At 46.9% G+C, this 20646-nt stretch overlaps 1 protein-coding gene across 1 annotated transcript in view; it reads right to left on the reverse strand.

The window, feature by feature from the left end:
- FAM13C (family with sequence similarity 13 member C) overlaps nt 1-20106 on the reverse strand; it is a 38212-nt gene extending 18106 nt beyond the window's left edge. The window contains exons 1-5 of the mRNA XM_026042989.1: nt 20075-20106; nt 15058-15256; nt 10747-10856; nt 6082-6145; nt 4-154 (exon numbers count right to left, since the gene is read on the reverse strand). Of these exons, the coding sequence (XP_025898774.1) occupies nt 4-154; nt 6082-6145; nt 10747-10856; nt 15058-15256; nt 20075-20106 (556 nt within the window). The remainder of the gene's footprint in view (nt 1-3; nt 155-6081; nt 6146-10746; nt 10857-15057; nt 15257-20074) is intronic.
- Nucleotides 20107-20646: the final 540 nt, after the last annotated feature.

The following is a 20646-nucleotide window of genomic DNA, read 5'->3' on the forward strand; positions in this document are numbered from 1 at the left end:
TACCTGCACCGCCGGCCCCATCAGCTTGCGCGCCGCTCTGCACCGATGCAGGGGCTGCCTCCTTGGCCGCCGGCAGCTGCGGCGCTTCCTCCTGCGCTGTCAGGAAGGCCGAGCAGAGATCGCTCTCAAGGGCTTGCAGCTTCAGCAAGGAATTCTGCAGGCAAAAGCAGAACATTGGGCTGCGGAGAGAGCAACGAGGCAGAGCGAGAGCGCCTCAGCTCACGGAGCCGTGGGCTGGCGGCGCCTGCGAGGGGGTGTTCCACTAACGCGCTGCCTGGCTGGGCATGAGAACAAATGTGCATTACTCCGGGAGTTTCTTCATTTCTTCCGGTTATTTAAGTCCCCATTTAAATGGATTATTCATGACACGTGGGAAAGATGACTCCGTCAGCAAAAGACAATTTATTTTAGGAAGCCAAACTGCAATGGTGTCCGTTTCCCTGGTCTTGAAGCGATACTCTAGGCAGGTACTTCATTCATTTGCTGACATCACGATCTGATGACATGATGTCCCTCCCCGTTTACCATTCACAAAACCCCCAAATCTCCCTCTCCAGCCTATTGTGCAGAACTTGGCAGTGAGCAAAGGGTTACTGGGAACACCACCTCTCCCACGGGACTCTCGCAAAATGTGTGTTAATTGGCTTTTTAGAGATACTTCTTTAAGTAGCCCTGGCATTTATGTAGGCTGCTGCTTCTACAGGGCAACCACATCATTTCCTATCTGCTGCTGCAAAGGCAAAATTAACAGATCATTGTCACTAGCTGCAGACAAATCAATGAGGACAAGGCTGGTTATCTGCAACATCACTTCCAGCTACCCCGTCATGCTTGGTCCATTTCTCATTTTAATCTTTAATGCTGCCTGCAATATTCAGCTGCATAATCTGACACCAGCATCTTGCTGTGATGCAAATGCTGTGAAAGCCCTAATCACCATCTGACTGGGCGACATGAGTCACTACTGATACCCCACATATTCAGCTCCCCTCTCAAAGGAAATACAGCTTGTAACATAAAACAAAACCACCGAAGGCTGCTTTAATAATCACACAGCTGGTGCGCAGAGAACACACGTAAAATGCCAAGTCACTCCAAGGTGTGCTCGTCTGCAAGGAATGCTTCCTGCAAAACATCCGAGATGCACTGGAGTTTTTCCCTCGGCTTAATAGCCTAGGGTCTTTCCTTGCCCCATAAGAAAAACTGAGACCAATTTAGCAATTTGTGTAATAAAATAATAAATTTATTTAAATAATTCTCCTTGTGTAACAGTATAACAACTATGTACTTAGTATTTTAATATGCCAGTGCTTTAGTTTTACTGTAATACTGTCATGTTAAGTACACAAGGATGCTAGTATTTTTAGCTTTAAAAAAAAGCTTTGGCTGAGAGCAGCAGGGAAGATTCTCAGCCTTGATCCTTTCACTCCCATTTATAGAATTCAGGAAGTGGAAATAGAGTGAAAAAAGTAGTGAATTTTCTAAGGCACAAGGTTGCCTTAAGTAGGTAACTAGATCCTGTGACCCTGTTTGTACTGTGTGCTGTGCAAAGAGCTTCAAAACCCATATTCATCTCCACAAAGCAGACTATACTACAAGTAAACACGTAGGCTCTAGCCCACAGCCTACCAGAAGAAAATCAGGGAGCACCTTCCTCCTCCTCATCCCAGAGCTAGCTGGACTTCTGGCCCTTCTATTTGGAAGCAGGGGCGCATAAGGAAAGAAATAGCTTGGGTGTTACACATCTATTTGAGAATTAAGTTCCTCTCATCTATTGTCAAGATGCATCTTGATATTTCATCCATAACCACAGTACCAGGAAAACAGTAATTGCAAGATCAAGCATTGATTCCAATTAAGTGCCTAATGTAACACTATTCTTTAAAAAATTGGTATGATACGGAGCTGGTTTCTATGATCTAAGGCAGAAGACACATTTACTATTCCCATGATGATTAAGTATCCAGTAAAACATTTCTTCTCTACCCTTTATAGAAGAGCTCCCTGCTAGTATAAGTAGGCTGTCACAAATACCTAAAAAGTCCCTATTTTAAACCTGGTTATTTGTGGCCTGGCACAGTGGCTTGGCTTCAGCTAGCAGCACTGGTGATTCCTACCTGGACTGTTTACTTAGTGGATTTATTTTTTTTTTTACACTTAATGAACTTTTTAACTATCAGCTTGCACCTCTTTTACAAGCCATTCTCAAAGTCTTGTTTAATCCTCTAATTAATTCATGTCAACTACATCAAACCCAACAAATGTTCTTGCTTATTCTTTTCCCCACAAGAAGCAATTCTTCCACAGGCCTCACTCAGATCAGAGGGCAGACTCTCTCATTTCCCGCGGCCTTCAAGAGGCAGTGACTTGTCCTTCGCAGACTACATGTGCCAACATAACGGGGCCCCTTTGGGAAGGCGTTCCCCGGGGAGGGTTTCAGGATGGGAGAGGCCTTACTCAGCGAGGCCTCCCCTCTGAGCTAGACCAGCGCCGCGTGGAGCTGCCCCGGCAGAGCAGCAGCGCCTGCAGTCGCTAACGCTAGTTGGGGAGCAGGGACTATACAAACTTAGGGGCTGGGGGGACTCTGATGCCAGCGTGGACCTTGTGGCAAGTGGCAAGTGTATTTCCGAAGTCTGCAAGGGAGGCTCCTCCTGCTGGCAAGGAGAACATGGGCCAACAACTGACCAAGGCACCGAAGCTTCACGGACTGCTACTCAAAGCATTTCACAAAAAAAAATCCCATATCAAGAAAATAAACTCAGTACTTCGTCCTGACACAGGAATATTTGTGAGAAGCTTAATATAAAAGCCTTCCCCCAGACTACACTGTGAAGCACTGTATTTCGGCAACACTTAGGCTGCAATTCCCCAGCTGGTTCATATCCAGTTATGAGATTTTCCACTGATATTTTTCGCCCGTCTGTGGAAGGTGGGTGGATGGCAAATTTCCAGTCACTCCCAAACACTAAAAAAAAAAATCATATAATAACAATAATAGAAATATATAATTTTGTGAAGGTGCCTTTGACAGTGATTCGATGTAGGGGGAAAAGAAGGTGCGACTTGGATCAGTCTGGCGTTACCAGGGAGACAGTGAGTGTGGAGCAGAGTTCCGAGTGCCCCTGCTCCGACACAGCCGCGTGCTGCGAGGCGGCAGCGGCGCCCGCGAGCCGGGCACGGGCAGCGCCCCGCGGATGGGCACGGCCCGGGAAACGCCACGTTGTGACGGGCGCTCCCGCGAGCGCTCACGAGGAAACCAACAACACGCAGCAAAACTTAAGCCATGGCATCAGCTACAGGCAGCTGTCAGCCAACGGTCTCCAGAAAGGCAGCGCTCACCTCCCCTTTCCCTGGGCGTGTAACGCTCCTGGTTTGGATGCAGTAACTTCCACACTAACACAAACGAAAGCAAGAACAGACCCAACACATGAAAGCAGCAAGCTTTTTAAAAAGACACATGTAATTCAGTAACATTTAACTTACCTCAGGTTAAAATAAGAATTGGCATAAGATTACCTGAATAAAGACCAATCTTTAAGTATCCTCAGCAAAGTATCCATATCATCAGCTCTTAAGGACAGTATTTTGCAAGTCTAAGAAACCAAAAACATTAAAGAATAATACTCTTTTCTGCTGGAGAAAACAGTGCAATGCGTTGCTATTCACAGAGGCTCGGCTTCTAATGAAGAGACCTTCTTTACAATCCAGTAACCTGCTGCCCCACTGACCACCGCTCTTTCCAGCAAGTAATTACTGAAAATGAAGAGTTTGGGCCTTAAGCCAGCACATTAGTGAGATCAGAGATAACTCCTTACTGTCTAGAAATAAATACCACATATTTGCACTCACCCTGCTAAATCCCCCTGAAAAGACACTGAGTGAATAGAGAGCTAATCTATTGCCAAAATTCTGTGGCAATGAGTGGAAATCCGCTCAAATAACTTTGCTTTTTCCCCAGTGGGTGAGGGGGGTAGGTGCCTGCTCGTGTGCCCCACACCGCGAGCCCATCGGGTGCCGCTACGCGGCGGGGATCCTCCGAGTGGTTCCAGCCTCGTGGCCACGCCAAGATCTGGAACATGTAGGAGCTGAGGAAGGAGGCAGGGGGAAGAGGCGGCCCCGCCACGCACACCAGGGCGCCCAGCGCCCACCCAGGGCCCGCTCCTGCCCCAGCAGAGCCCCGTGCCGGGCGCCAGCCCATCGCACCCGCCTTATGGATGTGCTTCGGGATTTGTAGAATACCCAGGGCACAGAACAGAAAAATCCAGGCTTCTAGTGTTCAGTGGCCTTTGGAGCAATGCATGCAGCAAGGAAACAGAGCAAAGAGCAAGTTGTGCAGGTTTTCCCCATAATGAGGAAATTAAAAGCAGTATTAGAACAGTAACATGGAAAAGCAGCATATAAAACCTTTTAATCTCAGAATTCAGGTTAAAAATAAGAAAGACATATCTCATGTGCAGGTAAATAAGTCTCTGTGACATCTTTTTGGGCAATGTTTGTGTCTTGAGGCTTCTGACATTTTCAATTCAGAGGTTTCTTTATGGGAACAAACAAGCAAGACTAAGGCAGAACACGACGCGTGCCAGGTTTGCACAGGGGCACCGCTGCGCAGTGAGGAACCGCAAGACCCTGCCCTATGACACACGTCTATTGGCTTTGCAATAGACCTGAAATGCAAAACAATCCAACCCTCTGCAAAAACAACAACAAAGAAAATTGCACTGGAACGAGCGCTCCCCAGGAACAACTAGTAATTTAATTTCTAATTTAATTGTCTCTCTTAATGACTTTTTTAAATGTTCTATAATACTTAACCTTTAGGGAATGATCTGCAAGAATTATAAATCCTGTATTTGCACAAATTTTGGTGACACCTGCAATAGGGCTTTTCAGAGGAAATGAAAAGGTAATGATTTCTCCTAGGGCCTTAATTGGCCAGACCAGGACTGGGCCCATCCCACTACACTGGTCATGGGAAAGGCTTCATTATTTAGCACTGGGATTTTTAATAGTGAGCTGAGTGACAGTGACACAAATGCACAGGAAATAATTCATTGTAAGGAGAAGATTAAGTCTAGATTTCTTTAAAAGGACACACTGCAGCTCTCCTGCTGCAAGCCAGCCATCTATTAATAAACTTTGATGTTCTCTGGCTCCTTATGAAAACAAAGCTGTTTTTATCGTGGAGTGACAGGAATGGGCCTTCTTAAAAACACAGCCTGCTCGTGGAGCTGCAGCCCAGCCGCTGGGGTCCCCTCCGTGCAGAAGGGAAAACCACCGTGCGGCCATTCGGTCTCCCGCGCCGCCCGCTGCGGCCGGGCGCACCCGCTGCCCTCGTCCCCGCGCCGCCCTCTGCGGCTGGGCGCGTCTGCTGCCCTGGTCCCCGCGCCGCCCGTTACAGCCGGGCGCATTGACTGCCCTGGTCCCCGCGCCGCCCGCTGCAGCCGGGCGCACCCGCTGCCCTGGTCCCCGCGCCACCCGCTGCAGCCGGGCGCATTGACTGCCCTGGTCCCCGCGCCGCCCGCTGCAGCCGGGCGCATTGACTGCCCTGGTCCCCGCGCCGCCCGCTGCAGCCGGGCGCACCCGCCGCCCTCGTCCCCGCGCTGCCCACTCCTCCACCCCGGATTTGCCTCTCCTCGCCTGCCCTTTGCACCTACACGTAGATTACCTGGATCCATCCACATTTTGTGATGCAGGATGTGGCAACCTTGAGATCTCCTTATTTTTAAACATAACATATTTGATAGCTGAATACATTTGAGCTGTAACATGAGGAACAAATCAAATGTTTTTGCAAGATGACATTTCAGTCAGTCAATATTGAATGTTGAATTCTTTTCTGAGCACAAATACAAAGCAGCATAAAGTTGGCTTAAATTATGTTTAAAAACTCTTCCGGCTTTTGAACCACTGTAGCATCATATCACATTTTTAAACTTTTCTCTAAAAACATGACTAGAATTATGCATTAAAAAGCTAAGCTAAGATAGGCATGTGATTATATTATTCCAAGAGCTGAGAATTACACAACACTATCTAACCCAAAATTTGCAATGCTGTATTTCAGGTTTCGGTTACACTTACCTCATTTTTGTTGTGCAGTTGCTCAGTTGCTTCTCTTGGTGAAATGCATGTGCTCTGCTCTATTCTACAAAATAAAACAAGATTTTTCACTCAACGGACCATTCATTTGTTCTGCAAATATTTCAAATGTTTCACTATCTCTGCATATAAATTATAAGTTATGTGATGAAATATTTTATGGAAAAAATATCTTTCTTATGGCAGTTACTGTCACCTTTTATTTTGCTGGCAAAGCAACAGTGGTTTTACCAGAATTCCTCCTAATATACCTATATTGTGAGTGAAATCCTGGAAAAGAGGACAAGAGAATCCAGGATGAATCTGTGGCACATGTGGATGTACAAAAAGCTCTACAAGAGCATAAGGAGCTCTCAGTATCATGAGCTAATAGGGTTAAAGCCAAGAAAAAACTCAAACATATGTTTAAATCCAGGCACAATTTATCCTGCATGCTGTAAGTCAGGAACAAGAGTTTTCCTTTATAAAAGCCATAAAGAATAAAACTTACAAATTTAAAAAGAACAGTGTTTTAGACTCCCAATCTTCAAATTTCTGCCTAGCTTCAGTTCTGCAAATTTACTTTCAGGGGTCATTTATCTGTATAGTCTCCAGGCCTGTATTTTTCCCTTTATCCCACCGAACATTTTGGTGGCAGGCAACCCTCCTTTGTGTAGTTTACATCACGTATAACAACAAAAAGGTAATTCTCCCCTCCTGCTGCTCTTCCAATATGTATTCTGTCTTTCTCTGTACAGTACGAAAGGCCTGACCTCTCATCCTCCCTGCAACATGGCTCTGGCTTTGGCAGATCTCTCCTGCTCTGCTGCAGCACGGATGAGGAAGATTCAGTTCAATAATAAGTATATTGGAAGCTTGTGGAAATAAAATGAAGTCTAAATATTAATTACTGTAACGGAGCTCCAACAAAACTTCAAGGGGAGGATCGATTTGCATGAGCAGTGAGCTGCTTAAAAACCTGACCAGAACATGTGAATTACTGAATTATGCATAACACCACTCACATAACATTCACATAAAACCACATACTTTTAAAAACTAAGAAAAAGTATTTGAAGATAACCTCAGCCAATTCTCTTCCATGCTAAAACCAGAAGGCAGCGTTAGAGTCTATATATTGCAAATCTCAGGCCTTCACATTTCTCTCCGTCCTGACTCCTGGATGAGACCTGCATTCTCGTACATCAAGCCAGTCACTCCCTGGACTCCCCTAATCTGCTCCTCAGGTTACTTGGAGGCTTCCTTGCTTACGTCGCAGGCGAGCGCCAGGTCTGGGCTAACTGACACATCAGGGTAACTCGAGCAAGCAAACGCCACTGTCATGTGCATTAAAAGCCCCTTTCCAGATTCACTTTCAGTCTAACCATGGAAAACTGTCTTCTCCCTCTCCATACTTTCTGACACTTCTACAAATGGTAAAACACACGACGAAATTCAGATCTAGCCACTATTCTATTGCAGGGCTGCAAGTGGATGGTTCACAGCCAGGCCTGCAAAAGTTTAAAAAGAAAAACACAAAGTATAATAGCCTTTGGATCAACATAAAGTTGCACTTGCCATAAAAAAGTAACACCTTGAAGGGTCGAGGCTGTTTAGACACTTCTCAGGCTGCTCCTTGGCAGGCCCCAAGAACTGGAACAAGCAATTTTCATCTCGTTGAGCTGCAGATTGCTTTGCACCCAACTACACACCAAGACTCAGCGCAGTACTCCCTGTAATCACTAAATATAGCATTAGAAATCCATGTTCTCTAATAAAACAGAAAGGTTTCCTTCCATTTTTCCTTCCATAGATGGCATTTGATATTCTAAATTGATACTAACGTTCCTGCATGATAAACCCCACTTAAAACTAAAGTCCTGCATTCACAGGGCAGACAGAGCTTAGCTGAGAATAAGACAAGTTCTGCCTTTCCTGTGAGCGATCCACAGGCAGGGTACAGCCAGTCACCCTTAAACTTCTCCTCTGGCGCCACTCTCCCACTTCCCTCATTCCCACCACGCTCCTGGGCCACGGTTTCACCTGCAGGTCCTGCCGGTGCCCAGCCTGAGCTGCGGGCAGACAGGGCAGGCGCTGCCCGGCCAGCAGCGCGGCTCCCGCGCGCCCGGCGCCCGCTCCCTGTCACGTCACCCCGAATTTGGATCGCGCTGCTCGGCGGGGCCGCGTCCAAAAGCTTTTCATATCTGAGTAGCTTTTAATCCATATTTAGACAAATTAACCTTGGCCTGTTTCTCATGGCACTGCACCGACTAGAAGAGATCTCAAGATAAACTCTGAACAGTTTGGAGTTGTTTAGACTTCAAGCCTTAGTGCAGCTAATGGCAGAGCTACAGCAGTCCAAAGAAACCACTGACCTCCCGAGAAGCCACCACCTTGTTCCTAGTGGCGCAGGGGACAGGAGGGAGCCCACGTCCCTGTGCACCTCCGGGCCACAGAGCAGCGGGTGCAGCCAGCGCCCCGCAGCAGCGCTGGCCGCCACCTCAGCCGCAGGACCCGAGGAGGCCTTGGGGCCACGTGCTTGGCACACCAGCAAGGGCAGCTTTGCAGAGCACCTGAGTTGTACCAGTAACCCAGCAAAGGTGGAGGAGAAGAGGGCGAAACGCAGCATCCTTGGAGCTGGCAGAGGAGTTCTGCCGCAGGACGAGCTGCCAAGGCAGAGCACTTCACCCTCGCCACGGCACAGAGCGGGCACGCAGGGAGCGGGCAGGACGCTGTTCCCGGGCACTCTGCTGCGCGCTCCGGTCTGGGAGCCGGCACCAGGCCGGGATCAGCACCCCTGCGCGTGGGGCCAGCACCATGAGACAGTGTGCAGTTTTTCCCTCCTTGAGGTTTTCCATCTGGGAGGAAATTGGTCTCCATTTCGTTGTAATATAATCAAACTAAGACATGGCAAGAGCTCAGAGGTTATCACGCTGCTTTTGCAGCTATTAGCACGATAAATCGAGGTGCTGATACTTAAGGGCTTTAACACTTGCAGAAAACAGACCTCCTAGGGAGGTACCCTGGTGTTCAACAGGAATAAACAGCACAGTGATCCATGTTTTAGAGCCTGCTCAACTGAAAATGCTAAGTGTTGAAGTGGACAGAGGGAACTCATTGTAGTTCTGTTTTATTCATGCACACTGTACTCTCATTCTTATCTTCAAAATTCATGTTTCTTTCATTATGTTTCCTTCAGAAATCAAAGGGAACCAATGATATTTCATTATCTGTCCAGAGACAGCTGTGTCTAAGGCTCTGAGACCAAATTCTCTATTTCCTTCCTAAAAGGAATCTGCATGATTTTTCCTTGAGGTAGATTTCCTGGGCTGCAGCTAATTAGTGTTTTCTGCAGAGCAGGACTTTGCAATGTTTCAACAGCAGATAGAAGCATTGAAGGGTAAAACTAGTTCTTTGTGTAAGCTAATTAAATGCTTGGCCATTCTGCTAAATCTGCCTTTGAGAGCAGGAATTAACGTTGTTTGCAATGTTGCCTACTAAAATCTGTGCCTCTGCAAGTGGTTCATTTCTCACACTGCTAACCAGCACGTTTTGGAGGCGAAGAGCTCCTTATTCCTCCTAGCTGCGCCCTGCCCGCTGAGCATGCCCAGGATGTGCAGGGAATCCGGGCAGAGCCATCACCTTTCCTGCCTGCCCCGCCGGTTCGTGTCCTGCAGCACAAGGGACTGCCCCTTGACGAGCCTTTGCAGCAGAGGTGCCCAGGGACGGCTGGGCGCTGGGCTGTACTCGTGAGGGACATCAGCTGTCACATCAGCTGTCCTGAGGGTGCCCAGCGCCTCTACCCCATTGCCACAGAGACACTGTAAGCACCAAAGCTGCCAACACCTTCCGACAGAGAGTAAGGAAAAGACATCTGAGCCCTGGTCTCCCCTGCCTGAAACACTGCACACACAGCAGAGCAGAGCTGAACCATTACCCGAGCACGGGAAAGGCGTATGGCAATGTCCCCAGAAGAGGTGACTCCAAAGATAATTGCACTTACACAGTCCAGGCCTGTCTGTAAGAGCAAAATCTTATCCTTAGGACAGGCCCTTGCAAGCAGGCTGGGACGCGCGAAGGGCTGTGCAGGAGCCTATTGCACAGCCAGGAAAGACCGTGAGGCAAACCACGACTGTGGTACCTCTCAGAGGCGAGTTACTTTGCAGGCTGCCGAGTTGCCTGCAGTCAAAACTTGCCTCACACCTGACCTGAGCTTCCCGCATCCTCTGCAGTGCTGCAAAGAACCCAGTTCCACCGCGTCCAGGAACTAACAGAGAAGAACACGCAGATGCTAAAATCAGGTGTGCAGCTTGCCATCCCCATTTCTTCGTGAGAACATACTCTGAGAAAGAATGAAGCAAGTCAGCACTGGGGGAAGGAGAAAAGGAGTGCCAGGATATTTTTGAAACTTGGCACAGAAGTGAAATTTCTGATCAGAGGACGTTCCTCCTGCTTGAAATGTAAGGAGGCTAAAGAAGGATGAAACTCGCCTTCTTATCGCCACCCTTTCTGCCTTCCCCAAACAGCCCTAGGTCTATAAATAACGAATACAGCTGCCAGAGATATATGAGCTGAAAGTCTAAATATTTCATACAAAAGGCAGCAAATGAATCAGCCTTTCCTACAGCTAAAGAGAAGGGAAATGCAGTGTCATGCCCCATGGCTTACCCTGGCGTAAACGTCCCGACTGCCTCCTGGCATCTGAACGGCACCTTCTGGGCACGGGCACCAGCGGAGGCTCCTGCCGCCCGCCGGGCAGGCAACACGCGCTGCAGCTCCTGCAGAGAGAAGGGAAACGCTGAGTGCCCCCGGTCACCATCAGCCCAAGCTAAACACCTCACAGAAATCACAGCTCCGGGAAACCAAAGGCTGTGTGGGGCTTCCCACATGCTCTGCAGCTATTTCTGGGTAATGATCTGGGAACAGTCGGGAAGCACTAACTTGAAAAGGTTGTAAATGAAGTGGCAGCTTCCTTGTAAAACACTTTCTGAAACCAAAGCAGACCAAAAGCCACCGCAAGCCGTCCACTATTTATTAGTTGCATAACACAGGTCAGCAGCTGAGCTAAGTGCTACACAGAGTTCAATATTTTGCTTAGCTACACAATCATGTTTCTTACAAATCTATTTATTCTTATGACAGTGAGATTTTATAATTTTATAAGAACATTTTAATAAAAAGATTGGCTGACAAAAAATAATTCGGTTCATTTAAGATCAGTAAGCTTCATTCCGTTTCCTTTTGCCCTTTGCTTTTTCCCTTCCCTCTCCTATGAAAAGCTCTTGGAATAGAATATGGCTGCGAGAGGGATAAAGGTCAGCAAGAAAAAAAAAGTTAGACCAGCCACCTCACCGCACTGAAAATAAAAAAGCCAGTTTAGTCCAACAAATTGAGGTCAGAACTAGGACTTAGGTAGGCATTTTACTCCAAGCTTTTGAAAAAAAAGCTGTATGGCTTTCAAAAGAATAAGAGATCTTGTAGAAAACTCTGGTAAAAATAAACAAGAAGTCTGAACATCCATGCCTTACTCTCTCACAGCTTAACGATACTGTTATTATCTTATTTTAATCTCAGTCAATTTTTAAGCTGCCAAGATATTCTTTGCATAAGGGAAGGTGCCTCCTCCGCCTTAGTCTGCCAGATGAGTGTATGGGGAGCGTTCTAGAGCTACTAGACTAGACTAGAGCTACTCTTGCTTCTCTTGCCTTCTGCCTCCTCTCCAGCTTTCTAGGATAGAAGCCTTCCCCTCTCCCAGGTCTGTAGTTTAGCACTGACTGAACACCAAAAGCCTCTTTGTCTCTTTCTCCTTTTTTTTCCCTTTTCAACATACGCCCTCTCCGGTGTCAGCAGAGAGAAGGCAGCAACGCCAGATGCTCTGTTCTTAATGCAAGGCAAAGCTGAGGACCCGGCTGCCTGTAGGTAATAAATGTTCACTTGCAGGCTTGACGTTTGAGGACTTTTTGGTTGCAGGGTGCACACGCATGTGTTAATAACTTGTGTCAGGATGATGCCCCTGAGGAAACACCCTTCATGGTACCTGTGTTTCTTAATAATGAAATCCCTTCCTGGCATGCCAAGGGCAGCCAACAGGAGAGTGGCCCCCGCTGCTGAATTTGTGCTTGTCCTGAGCGCGGGCCCAGGTGTCTGCGGCTGGGCTGCCAAGAGGGAACCCTGCAGGCTCGCTGCAGAGCGGAATCACTGCCGTGCTATTTGCTTTGCACACAAACAACAGGTAGGTTTGGAAGCAGCTATAAAATACTACCCTGCACACATATGCTAGGATAAATTAGCTTTTCTTTTACAAGCTATTTTTTTATACCTCTTTTTCTCCTGAAATCAAAGCATGTTATAGCCCATCTCTGCCAGAGCATTCGAGTGCAGAGGTACTAATGTTTGCTGTGTTCATGTAGCAGCCCAATCTACTGTTGAACTTTAGAAAGTGCCTTGCATCCTTAATGTGGCTTATCCAGCACACAGCCGCTTCCAGCTCTCCTCAGATGTGCGCTCCGGAGCTGGATCTCCTGCTCTCTGGGAGTACTGCACCAGAGCTCAGGCCTAGACTGCTGGCACTCCTCACTCTGCTACCCGGATGCAGAAAATAGCTGCTACTTGAAGTCCTGGCCAGAAATGTCTCCTGCCTCTTCTGTAAACGCCAGTTCACACAAGAAAATAAGCCCATACACTGAATAGGAGCAAACGTACAGACTTAACCCACAACCAGGGGCAGGTTTACTCACAAACGGAGCAGGCCCAAAAGCTGAAGCGGAGCTTGCAGGCTACCTGACACGTCTGTGTGTCCGTGTGGCCTTAACATTCACTTAATTTTTTAATTCCTGCCTATTTATAATTCTAATTTTAACATCAAATTACTGGAAACTGTTCTGAATTAATGCAATTTTCCTAAGTAGTTTATATTTAAAATAACAAATTTAATACACCAGCTTTCAGCATTCCTATCTCTAGATATCTACGTCAAGCCACCATTCAATTTTCAGTCATTCACCTTGGTAATTGGGCTTTAAAACTGAACTTTTACTCGCTAGCACGTTTAGTTTCATTTTAGAAATCCATCTCAGCACCAATACAGGATTTGAGGATGAATAATGTGAAATGATGCCTGTGCAACAAAGGTGAGCACCGGGAGGGATTAGGCAGGGGAAGCAGACTTCCCACTCCAAGCCATCTGCTCGCACACTGGCTCCCTGGAGCACCTTCTGAGCAGATGCTTCCTCACCTCTTGAAGGCCAATAAATCCTAGCTCATTTGATTTTCACTACATTGCCATCGCAGGATTGCTAAAGCTGCTCATGAAACCACGGGAAAGATGAGTCCAAGCAGCAGGAGTATGGAGCAGCCTGCCTCTATCCCCCACTTTGAAGGGATATGGCCGCCCCTACTGAGCGCCTGCCCTGCAAGAAACAACTGCGTGCAATACCAAGGGACAGATTTACTCTAGCAACGTTTTATCGCCCGATATGTGGCCAAGCAACCTAATTTCTGTTAGATCTGGTCCTGTTAGTCATCATGTAACCTCAAAAGGAGTCACACGTAGCAGCCCCAGAGCCCGGGGCAGGTTGGGATCCCCAGGGTCGCTGCCTCTCCCCTGTTTGAGAACTGAGGTCTGTTTGAACCTGAAGAAACAAACCCTTTGCAGAGCACTTTTGGAAGCAGAGCCCTGCTTGTTATGGGTGCATGAAGCCAAGCCTCGGAGACAGACACCACTTCTCAAGGACAAAGCCCCTCGAGGCTCCTGAAGACACAGCAAGCCCGGAGCGTGCGCCTCCCCGCGCGGGGAATGCAGGCTGGGCACAACCAGGGGCTGGGCATGCGTGTGCCCAGTTCTTTACAATATCTTCTGCAGACTTCCAAGAGGCAAATTCCATCCCCTGCAGCAGGCACCGCTGAGCTCTGTGCAGATAAAGGACACTCTCTGCAAAGGCTTTCACGGGACCAGGGTACCATTCCCTGTATGAGTGAGTGGAGTTCCTGTTAGGAAGTGTAGTTTTGCTTTGTGTTCATCTTCTATAGCACTTTCAAAGCTCTTTCAAGTACTCCTATGAAATCAAAGGTAGGATAAAATAGCACCTACACGTCTTATCTCTTCCAGTAAGCCAGAGGTGGGAGCAAGGGCTAGTGTGGAGGCCCAGGACCGCTTTTATCCTTAATTCAAGCCCTGGAGTCATATGAAAGTTATCTGCCTGATTCTGTTTTCTTTTTGCTTCCACAGACTGCATCTTTGAACTGCACTGGTATTTTATGGCAGTTTAATTATACGCTAAGAAAGCTTCCCCTGAAAGAGAATCAACATTTTCAGTTAATCTCTTCAGGTTCAATAAAACACAAAAGAGAGCAAGTCTGTGTGTGTTAGCACCCGTTGATAAGAGCCACCTGTGTGACACACCGAGGCAGGAGGCAGACAGGTGACACAGAAGGCAGCTGAAGCAGCAGCAGATGATCTCTGAGCTGGATCTCTTCCTCTTTATGACTTGCTGATGACTCCTCCTGATGTGCTTACACTTGCTCTTCATAGTGCATGGTTCCCTTTCATTTCTCCTATCAGCTGATAAAATGCACACCTCACTTCCCCATAAAGCGTGCCGTATTTCCTACTAATCCAATATAATTACCAAAAAATCGGCATCTACTGCACCCTCTCAGGGATGAACTGCAGCAAAAACTTGCAAGAATATTGGGGTAAGAGCTGATGTCAACATTCTGAAAGAGACTGACTCTTAAATGAGGTCGATTCAGCTGCCATCCCACAGGCTCAGAATGAAAACACATGCAAAGACTGCCTGCAAAAGGCACCATCCGTCACTACGGAGGGTGCCAGGGCTGCAGGTCCCTGGAAATGAGGGAGGATCATCATGGGGTCACAGTCAGATCATGCACGGCCAGTGAGTCCCACCCTGCATTTCAAAAAGCATCTTTGCCTCAGACTCTGCCATACACCTCCCCTTGGTAAGTTTATTTTTTTACCTGACTTTCCTCATGGCTTTTTCCGTTTTCTAGCTTTGCAATGGGCTTAGGCTTTCTCAGCTTTAAGTTGCCCATTGCAGGCTTCAGCGTGCAGCCAACAGCTGCCTGCTCCTTGTGCTGCTGGATGTCTTGGAAAAGCAGCTGTCTTTCTTCTAAAGCTGCAGCATTGTCTGGATAATTTTCTTTGTTATCATCATCTCTGTCAGGAAACAAAAATGAAATGCATTAGGCAGGACTCCACTCAGGTGTCAAACCATTGCAAAGGAAGAACAGTGACAAGTTCGTAGCTATTCAGGGAATTTTAATTTTATCAGGCTGAATCATCTACATCCCAAACAAAAACTGTCTAAGTAAATAAAAAGGTTCTCTGCCAGAGGATACCATTGACGACCAATCACAGTAGCTAAACTACTGTTGCTATTATTGCATATTCATCTGTGAAGCCATTAAAATAAAGCCAGTTATGAGAACAGAAATGTTCTCACATACAATAATTCCCCCTTTTGGCCACACTTTCCCATCCTTTCAAGGATTTCTGGAGAGAGCGAGGGAGGTGGACACATGTACAAAGTAGGTTTGATCAGCTGGAGCTGTGTTAGGCCTAAACTTGAACCAGGCTTAAATCTAAGCTAAGCCTAAATTTTGGAAAAAGGTCAACCTTTCTAGCAGCATGTTAGCAGCTGGTTTAAAATGAGCTCCTGCTCCTCTTGGATGCTTGACTAACAGATAAAATTTAAGGTAGGATCTCTGGTCAGGAACTGGCTGCTTGCTCTTCATGAACAGGCACCTATCCCCGTTACACCTTGAAAATGGATACAAAGCAATCGCTGACTTTCCGGCAGCTCTGGGAATTTAGCTTTTAATAACATGACAGCTCAGCTCATTTCTCTCTCTCAAACCTCAGCTGGGGTCACTGAATGGCATAGCTTCCCCATCATATTCTAAATCGCAGGGGAGAGAAGGTTTACAGCATTAAGTGTGCACATTTGGCTGTATCTTTTTCTGACAGGTGGAAATAATACAACAAAGAATTCAGCTGCTACCATAAAAATACTGAAAAAAATAGGAAATTCTGTATTTTAATTGCTTATAATATGTTTCACTTAAAAAAGAATCACAAACAACAATTAGCTAAAGGTGTTTTTCTTCTAGACTCACAGGAATCTTAACAAGAGTAGAACAGTAATTCTCAGTAGTACAAACAGCACTGAAAAGAATCCCTAAACAAATTATAAAGTGATCACTGATCTAAAGCAGTGACCTATCAGAAAAATTTAATGCTTAAAAGAATCATAATAAAGCAAACAATTCCACCCCATTAAAAAATTTCAACAACATATAGCTAAGCTGCATAACCAAATGAGCTAACTGTGCTAAAGGTGCCCTCGCTGAGCTGGGCGCCATGTGCTGGGGATTAACTGTGCAGACTGATGCAGGGGTGGCACTCAGAAGCAGCTCTGCTCCAGACACACACATAGCCAAACCCTTGCAGGGCGAGAGCCCCCGGCACTGCCTGGCTGCGGGCCTGGCTCCTTCCCACTGCAGAGCTCTGCTCGGCACGCGCGAGGCAGCCGGTGCTCCTGCTGATCCCTGCCAGCTGCAGAGGAGCTCCGCGCAGAGCGATAACATTCAGAGCTCTGCGTATTCCTCCTTCCCTCTGTTCTTCTGCTAGTGCTGTTAACAAAACCATACTGCAGTAGAAATAACTTAAAGGGACACAAGTGCTTACACTTCTAGTGTGGATCAGCATTGAAAGCGCTTGTTGAGCGCGACCTGCACATACAGCCACGGTGGCAGATCCCACCTAATCACACCATTGTCCTGCCAGGAGCTCAGTTCTTCCCGCAAGAGGAACAGGGCTGACAGATGGCAGAGAAGGGCTCATTTAAGCATAAAGTAGATAAGCTCACTGGCTCTGAGCTGGGAACCTGGATGGAGAGCATCATGGAAAACTGCAGAGGAAGGAAGATAGGGGAAGGGAACACCCAGGGAAGAGGCAACACTGAAGGCAGGGAGGAGCTGAGCTGCAAGGGCAGAGTAAGAGGCCACCGGGTGTAGCCACCATACGCCACGTGCAGGTGCTGGCAGCCAGACCCAGAGCAAGGTGCCCCCTCAGTGCCACGGGAGGGAGCAGCTCGGGCTGCAGCCCCGCCGGCCTCCTCTTGCGCACCGCAGAGCCACTGTGGCAGTGGGGGACAGTCCCTGGGGAGCAGAGGGGTGACACGAGGCAGGCTGGGCAGGCAGGGCTGTGCCCGCTGCCTGTGGGCGCTGCGCAGCCCGGGAAGCACCTCAGGGTGCCCTCAGCGAGCTGGCTGCAAGGGGGCGACTGGGGGAACAGGGAGCCTGACCTGGCACCAGCCACTGGCTAAAGTCACAAATCAGGACAGAGCCTATAAACAACGTCAGCAAGTAGGAGTCAGGTACCTTAACACGAAAGCAAACAAAGGGAAGGACAAGAAACAATGAATCAGAGATGACAGTGTCCATCACATAACTGAAGTGAGGGACTTCAGATGCACCAAGTCTTAATAAATAGAAATTTTTCTCTCTGTACGAAAAATATTAGCCATGGCAATTCATCATGACACAAGTCAGTGCTTGAGGCTAAGACTATGGCAGGGCCTTTAAAAAGACAAATTCATGATATAAAGAAAATATCCATCATTAAAGCAGAGAGTATTTTAAATGGTTTCCTTAAGAAATGTGGCTTATGTGAGCATGCCATTTGCTTGCACATCTGAACACATGCAAGCACAAACTCCTCCCAGCAGTGACTTGCAAGTCCCATTATCCAGTTTCAGCTCTATTTAACAGATCGAGAGATGCTCAAGCACTGGATACATGTTGTGAAAGAAGGTGGTCAGGTAGCGAAGACAGATTCCACTAATTCCCAAACTGTAGCATCAAAACAGGGCACATGCCAGAACAATTTCAAATTATCAGCCCACACGGGCTGAAGCTCACACTGGGCAGGAAATTCTTCTCACAAACTCACTGGTGCATCCGCTTCCTTGTGTGCCCAATCTCACCACAGATTGACTGGGATGACTCTTAAACATAAATAAATCCATTACCAATCTTGGAGCAATGGTCAGAGTCAGGGATGGGATCCCAGGCCACACAGAGTGCTTCTGTAGGGCAATGCTTGCACATGTTTCCTCCAGAGATTTCTGGTTTGTCTTTTGATTTCTTTCACTCTTTTCAGCCTTTCATAGGAACCACTTCAGTACCACTAAAAATGTCCTCCTCTGCAGACTTGACCTTTAAGATGCTCATGTGAACAACTCCTCCAAGCCGCACACACGGCTTGCTGGGAGCGCAGCAGCCCTGGGCATCCACCTCATCTGGAGAAACGTTCCTGAAAATATTGTATTACTGATTTTATATCATTCATGAAGTCCTGACTTTGCCTTTGCCAGAATTTAAGACAGAAATTGTTGAACGGGGTTGTCTATGGTTGAATAGCAAGCTCTGTTTTTATACAGCTAAATCAAAGTGACCTCGTTTCAGAAGGGCCCAGCACAAACACCCAGTGCTGAAACCAGGAGGCACTGCATACTGTCAGCACTCCTCAGAAACAGGCTTTGGAGAAAAGGCTCTAAACAGGATGTGGGGTACTCAGCTCTGGAAACCAGGTTTGACTCTTTGGACCATCCTTTGGATACTGCTCTTCTCTTGCTTTGTGTTCTAAGAGCGTTTTTCTACTGCTGTGCTTATGAAGACAGAATTAAAAATGAAAGCCACTGAAGCAGAGCCAACAGCTTAAATGAGGGCGATGCAGCTTCAGGCAGTCCTGGCCAGGCCTCAGCTCCATGAGGCTGCTGCCCCTGTGCTGAGCACATCCCTCTGCTGCTGCCCCTGCTGGGGCTTGATGTCCTGGACAACCTGGAGCCTCAGGCAGCAAGAGGCGCCTCTGCAGGGACCTCTTGGCATGGAACAATGAAAGCACTTAAGGCACACAGAAAAAGAAAGACAAAAATATGAAAAAGGTAATTCCTGTAATCTGGCTAGGCTTCTGTGAAGGAGGATCATACCAAAATTTTATATATCACAATTCATCATAACCAATGGAAACAAAGGAAAATAATTAAAAAGACATTAATGATTTATTATCTTCTGTTAAATCTTCTGGTGTTTACCACAATCACACAAAAAGAGTGACTAAATTAAAAGACCAAATAGAGCAAGACAGGAATGTAAGAGGTTGAAATTCATTTGGATCTCTGTAAACCGTTATATTTCTTTTGCTTTAGTGATGTTGACAACACTTAGGAATGGCTCAGACTGAATTAGAAGTTGGCCCTGTTTTCAAAGTAGATGTTCTTCCCCAGCACTTAAGCAAACAGTATTTTAGCAACGTAAACTCACCTAATACACAAACAAATGTATAAATCATTTCCTTCTTGAGAAACCGCTTGGCACATTAGTGCTGAAGAGTCTTCACTAAAAGCTTCTGAAACAATCAAAAGCCTGTAACACTGTAGCCAACACGAAAACCAAGATAAAGAGCATTTTATTTGTAATAGTTACTAAAGCTCTCCAAACTTTCTAATGTTCTCTCTTGCCTTGCTCTGCTTTCTCTTTGTAAGACACAGACACAAAAAAAAAGACCTGAATATATTCCTTATTGTCAGGATATATAAGTAAATCTTTCTAATGGGTTCATTGGATTGATTGCAGAGAGACAAAGGATTCAGTCTTTGACCTGTCTAAACAAAATATAATTATTTTGTTCAAAATGTGACGAGTTTTTCTGCTAACGCTTGCAGGAAGTACAGACCATGTGTTCTTAGAAAACTGACACTCCCGTGTTCGCCAGATCATCAGCATCACAAGTGAACAGTATTTTCATGCGAGATTTACACCACATCAAGAGCCATGCATTTACATGTGTGATGTGCAGCAAGAACATATGCCCCCAGAAAGTATTTCATTGCTAAATGGTTACACAGCAATGGTTACAGAAAACCAAACCCAAAACATGAGAGAAGCCTTGGGATTTCTCACATCAAAGTACCTGCAGTTATTCTCAATGGTAGCTACACTCATCATTCGCATTTAAGAACAAGGCACCTCTCGAAGGTGTTCACTTGCTCTGCCCAAGGTGTGGTGCCGAAGGACGTATCCTGACTGCTGAAACGGAACCAGGACAGTGTGGGAGCGCACGGCCGCGGCTCCACATGAGGCTCCCCTCGGCTCTGCCCGCGCTCGCAGCCGGGGAAGCGGCGCTTCGACCCACCACGCTCGCGCCCCGCAGCGCCCTCAGTTCCAACCAGGAGGCAGGCAGCCTGCGAGGCTCATATTCTTTCATTACTGTAATTGTGCTGTTAAAAAAGGCTTGGGTCTATAAACAGGTATGTGACATTCTGTTATTCAAACACTATATGCAGTTGGCTCATAACCCCTTCCCCCCTTTTTCTTTTTTTAAACCTAAAACAGGGTTACTCAATTATGATCTCTGCAGGCTTTTCCCCTTCTTCTTTAGTGGTCTCGTACACACCGGGCTCATGAGCAAACCCCACGGGAAGCCATGAAAAAATAAACTGGCAGGAAGGAGAGCTCAAGTAGCGAGAGGTTTTTCAGCGAACA

This window comes from Nothoprocta perdicaria, unplaced genomic scaffold (genome assembly GCF_003342845.1).
Source record: "Nothoprocta perdicaria isolate Ctin4 unplaced genomic scaffold, notPer1 scaffold_32, whole genome shotgun sequence".
Classification (NCBI taxonomy): domain Eukaryota; kingdom Metazoa; phylum Chordata; class Aves; order Tinamiformes; family Tinamidae; genus Nothoprocta; species Nothoprocta perdicaria.